This window comes from Sesamum indicum, linkage group LG4 (genome assembly GCF_000512975.1).
Source record: "Sesamum indicum cultivar Zhongzhi No. 13 linkage group LG4, S_indicum_v1.0, whole genome shotgun sequence".
Classification (NCBI taxonomy): Eukaryota; Viridiplantae; Streptophyta; class Magnoliopsida; order Lamiales; family Pedaliaceae; genus Sesamum; species Sesamum indicum.
The window spans coordinates 4,257,701-4,262,990 of NC_026148.1; the positions used below are offsets into that span (position 1 = coordinate 4,257,701).

The 5,290-nt window shown below is 36.6% G+C and overlaps 2 protein-coding genes across 2 annotated transcripts in view; both read left to right on the top strand.

Moving 5' to 3' along the window:
* LOC105159989 lies at positions 207-2,469 on the top strand. Its single transcript, XM_011077223.2, has 3 exons — positions 207-631; positions 1,789-1,862; positions 2,048-2,469. Exons 1-3 carry the CDS (start codon positions 380-382, stop codon positions 2,121-2,123), a joined length of 402 nt encoding a protein of 133 aa, XP_011075525.1. The 5' UTR covers positions 207-379; the 3' UTR covers positions 2,124-2,469.
* The window catches only part of LOC105160081 (phosphate transporter PHO1 homolog 10), a 6,791-nt gene continuing 4,639 nt past the window's right edge, over positions 3,139-5,290 (top strand). Inside the window, exons 1-3 of the mRNA XM_011077346.2 lie at positions 3,139-3,371; positions 4,090-4,724; positions 5,251-5,288. Of these exons, the coding sequence (XP_011075648.1) occupies positions 4,163-4,724; positions 5,251-5,288 (600 nt within the window). The 5' untranslated portion in view covers positions 3,139-3,371; positions 4,090-4,162. The remainder of the gene's footprint in view (positions 3,372-4,089; positions 4,725-5,250; positions 5,289-5,290) is intronic.

The following is a 5,290-nucleotide window of genomic DNA, read 5'->3' on the forward strand; positions in this document are numbered from 1 at the left end:
ATATATAAATGGACTCCACATCTAACTGAACGGCTCCATCTAAATGCTTATAATTTTTTTATTTTTCATTATTCAATTAAATTTTTTATTCCAATAATTAACTAAATTGAATCGACATAATGAGGTAAAAGAATCTTAATTCTTTAATTTATTTAAAATAAGATGAAAAATTGTCAATAAGTGACTCAGAGCGGGTTTTCCCAATTCTCTTTCTTATCCGTTTTTCCTTTGTTTTCTACAATTAACTGTAGGAACTAGGAAGAAGTGGAAACGGCGTCGTCGAACGACTACTGCCTGGCTCGCGTATACTGCTCTCTCTTTCTGTAAAATCGCCGGCTGTTTTTTCACACATTGAGCACTACACTGTGCGGAAGCCGACATGGCGTTACGGGTTTCGATGCTGAAAAGCGGTGCTGGCAAAGCGGAGTGCACTTTAGGCGGGATCCGGCGGCTGGCTCACGCATTGGCTCAACCGGCGCCGCTGGAAACCGCCATCAACCATCAGATCAACACCGCATTACCGCCGTTGGTTTTGCCGGAGAATCATGACTACAAAGACACGGGAGCTAATTTTCCGAATTTACCATTCTTAGGTGGAGCTATGGAGCTCATGGCTGTTCCCAAAAAGAAGGTGAGTTTCTTTAATACGATTTTGTTAGTTTTTGCTGGACATTTTAATCATTAGATACATGTTGAGATTTTAGTTCTTTCGTGGATCACTGTCTTGATATTTTTCGGTGTTTTGATCCCGCTTTCCTGTATTTCGCTTCGTGAGGGTTTTAGGGTTAAGGGTTTAGGGGAATATTTGTTTATTGATGCATCGCATTCGTTGGTTGCTTGATTGAACGGATTTTCTATAGCATTCTGTCTCTTTCCTTGGATTTAAGGAAAATGAAGTTGTTGATATTTGCATTTGGTATAGTACCTCCAATTGTTGATTTTTTTATCATTCTTTAATAAATGTTTTCCTATAGCATATTGCAGTGGTTGTGGCTCCCTAGCTTTCTTTTATTTCCCTTCTCTTACTTACTCTGGAATATGGATATGGAAGAGAGACAACTAACTTAAGTTCTGGGTATGCCCTTCCATGGAAATTATGTCCGCCATACATGTATACGAGAAATTTTGCAAGTACAAGGTTTTTCCAGTGTTACATGACCTGATGGCTTTAATGGGGGATTTGTACTTATTTTGTTTTGGTAAGATTCCTATGTAGATTTGTTTTACCTGATAGTGTTGATTGAGAGTATGTAGCTATAAGCTGTTGGAACTAGTCCTGTAGATTTTTTGCTTCACATTCTTTCCTTTGGCTTAGCATTTGAGATAACAGAGCAGCACCGTCACTGCTGAAGTGGAATGTTCAGTTGTATGATTCTAGATCAGAAATAGCTGAAACTTGCCAAGCACAACACTGTGCTTCATTACCAGTTCATGTTGTCTTATTGAAATGTCAGTTTTCTTGCTTCTTTTCCTCTCTACCCCCGTTCTTACCCACTTCTGATTCAGTATCTGGAGATTGTGATAGGTGACATAATATAGTACAATGTGATCTTTCCCTTCAATATATGGCACCTTCTTGTAAAAGATACCTTTGTATCAGCCTGTATCTAATCTACCTATTCTGAGGCATATTAGGGAATGAGTTCAAGTTCTTTTATCCAGTTGAGCATATGTGAAGTTTTTAATATGCCTTTTCTGAGATAGTCTGATTCTATTCTAAGAGTTCATCACGAGAAGTTTTTATTAACATATTATAAATCTCATTTGAAAGTGAAATGCTTCTTGCAGGTTACTCCACACAAGAGAGGTATTAGAAATGGACCAAAGGCTTTGAAACCTGTCCCAGTAATCATTCGTTGCAAGTAAGGTGTTTCATTTCATTACAGAGTTGTTATATGGATATCTAAGAAGTTTTTGGTTATTGAATACTATTTTAGTATATTTTAGAAACTACAAGCCCTATTTGAATCCACTATATACTCACCCTGGCTATATCACATTTTGCAATCAGTACGACATACCTTCACAATCTTTTGTATCTTGGCAGGGTCTGTGGTCGAGTCAAGCTACCACATTTCTTCTGTTGTAGTGGGATCAAGCAAAATCCTGAAGGAAATGGTTAAAACCTATTGTTCTGCTCCTTATCAGCTGGTTACTGTATGATCCAAGTGGAATTCAACAAGAGGGTGTTGAGTAATGCAGAAAAGTGAACTTATTGAGCATATTTTCTTCCGAATTTTTCGTCTTTTTTATGGATCGATGCCTAATGCCTCACCTGGGCATTCTACTTCTACAGTAGGCGTTTAAAAGGCGTTCTTTTTAAGATGTTATTTAGGTTCAGGTTGCCTGTGGAATAATGGTTCTGGTAATCTTTTTCGCCATTGATTACTGATTTTTTGAAGTTATATTTTCTGTGGTACTGAAACTTTTCTTGAACTTTTAAGCTGATGCTTCAATTTGGGATGACAATATTTTTGCGGGAAATTTGAGCCCAAATCAGGTCTGGTTGGATTGAAGTAGTCTAAAGACGGATGTAATTGATTATATTCGGTCAAATTTTGAATATATGTTCTTTGGGAACATAACAGACATAAGTGCTAAATATATGATTCCTACTTTATTTTCCTTGAATCTCATAAAAATAATATTTGATTTTTTTGGAATATTTCTTTCTCAAATGATCAAATTATCATTATTATTTCCTGAAAATAATGGTGTAAACTTTTTTCAAGTTTGCCTAGATTCCAATGTTTGGATGAGAAAATAAATACTATGTATAATTAGATCTTTATTATATTTATTTAAATAAATACATAAATAAAATAATTGATCACAATTAATTAAATGAATAAATTTTGGATGACTATAAAGAATACAAAAATTATTTAGTTTTTCTTTTTATAAACTCAAACAGAACTGAACTTAAACCCAATGGAAAAGGTTTAAGTAAAATTCTCATCAATCTCCAACTCTTCAAGACCGTTTCTTACGTGGCACCGAAATGAGCGTTAGTGAGCTGAGGTCGTGACACGTGTAAACAAATGGTGGGACACAAAGTGCCAACGAACTCTGAAATCTGAATTATCAGTAGGCACTTATTTCCTGCTCTCTCATCCACTGTAAGCAATCCATGCAACCAATCAAGCTGTTTCATGAATCTCGAGAACCGTATAATGTAGGATACTTTGGGTGATCCTTTCCGCAGGCAACCCTTCCCTTTCTCAGTAGCAACTGAAGTGCCGTCATGCAGTGTATGTATTTCCGGCGAAGAAGAAGAACGTCTCTATTTTTCATACTATTTCATATTTTGTCAAACACTTTCCACCTCTGAAGTCTGACTGAACTTTATCCTATTTCTTGATAATTCCAAGGTACTTCAAAATTATCGTCTTTTGTGATATTGAATTCCTGTACCATTTTGTGGAAGAGAAATGTGATTTAATCGGATTTTTTCTTTTTTCTAGCAATGTTGATTGATTGTGTAGTGGATTCTGGTGTTCTATGTGCAGCATAAAACTTTGTTTAATTGAATTGTTCATCGGTTTTGCGTTGTGTTTTTATTAATTCCAGTAGCTCGGGGATTTAATGAGGTTCCTTGAATCTGGAAACTAATTACAATAGCGTCCAGCGGAGAGAAATGGTTCTTTAGCAGCTTATTTCCCACGAATTACTGGAGACGCTTTTAAGTTAATAGTGCGATTTAGGCCTCAGCCCAGAGATGTAACACTGCAGGAGGAAGATTTGTTTGAGGATTTTTGTTTCTTGAACAATTGGGAAATACATGTCTTTTCTTGTTTCGGGTCTTTCCCTTAATAAATCTCACTGGTCCAACTCATTGCACAAAGTAGTCAGCCAAATACATGCATTTGTTCGATATTTACGTGTCTCCAAACAACTTGCCTGTTAGTCCAAGTACCTTTTTCTTGTAGATTTTTCTAAACTTACTGTGGTAATACACACATGCATCATACAGAGGAATCTATATTTTATAATTCACTTCATAGATTTCTAGAGTTTCAAGTTCCTTGAAGCTCTTGCCTGTTCTGGCTATCCATTTCTTAACTAGCTATTGCTCTTTGATTCTAGCAGAAGCAGTTTAATCAGAGGAAGGATCAAGAAAGTGTAGAAGCTAATTGAAAGTAGTTTCTGAAGAGATGGAAATATGAAATTCGGGAAAGAACTTGAGAAACAAAAGGTGCCTGAGTGGACAGAGGCTTATGTTGACTATAATGGACTCAAACGAATATTACAAGAGATTCGTAATTCCAAAGAAAACAAGCCAAATCGACCCAGGGCTTCTCAAAAGAGATTATCGCTGTTCATGGACTTTGGTGCTTCAAGTGGACATGCTAGCAATCTTGAGAAAGAGGGGGATATTGAGAATCAAGTAATAGCTGTTGATACAGTCCAAGAAGGGAACTCCAGAAAGTTTTACAACACCAAGTTACTTGTGTCCTCAGGAGATGGAGAAGAGAATGAGAGTATTTTTTTCAAGACACTTGTTGATGAGCTCAACAAGACAAATAACTTCTATAAGGATAAGGTGGACGAAGCAATTGAGGAAGCCGCTTTGCTCAAAAAACAAATGGAGGTTTTGGTTGTATTAAGAATCAAGGTGAATAATCCAAATTTTGATGGATCCAGTTCTCTGAAATGTCTTTCCATGGATATTAGCAATTTGGCACCCTCAAAGATTATACCTCCCGCCAGATCAAAGACTGTTGGTGGGTGATACAAATAGCAAAGAACTCATTATTTTGAGTTATTTTCCTCCTATTCTTAGTAGCGTACTTGAAAGTGTTAAAGTACTTACTTTTACATTCAACTTGCTTCTATATAAGCGAATTCGTGCACAGTGGACTCGGGTGATTTAGGATAACTTGTACAACATCTGTTTACAATCTCAAGCACGTAGATTCATAGATAGGCAATATATACATGATAGTGTTTGCCTTATGAAAAGCGTATCACTAGTTCTCGACCTTCTACATAACTCATTGCAGTACGGTTTCTAAATCTGGGAGGAGTACTCAAGCACAGTTTCTGTTCTGGAAAGTGTCAGCAACCATTTGACAAGAATCTCATACATGGATGTCATGAACTTGTTAACCACAAGCAGTCCAATAACTATTACAGAACCCAACGATTTTTAATCAAATTAAGCCAGCATGACCTGTTGAGGTGATTTATCTAAAGTGATCTTTATGGTCTTATAATTCTGTTGTAAGACAGTCCAGCTTAATTGTGCAGGGATCAGGGTGATGGATAGGAAACTTGGTGTTGAAATGAG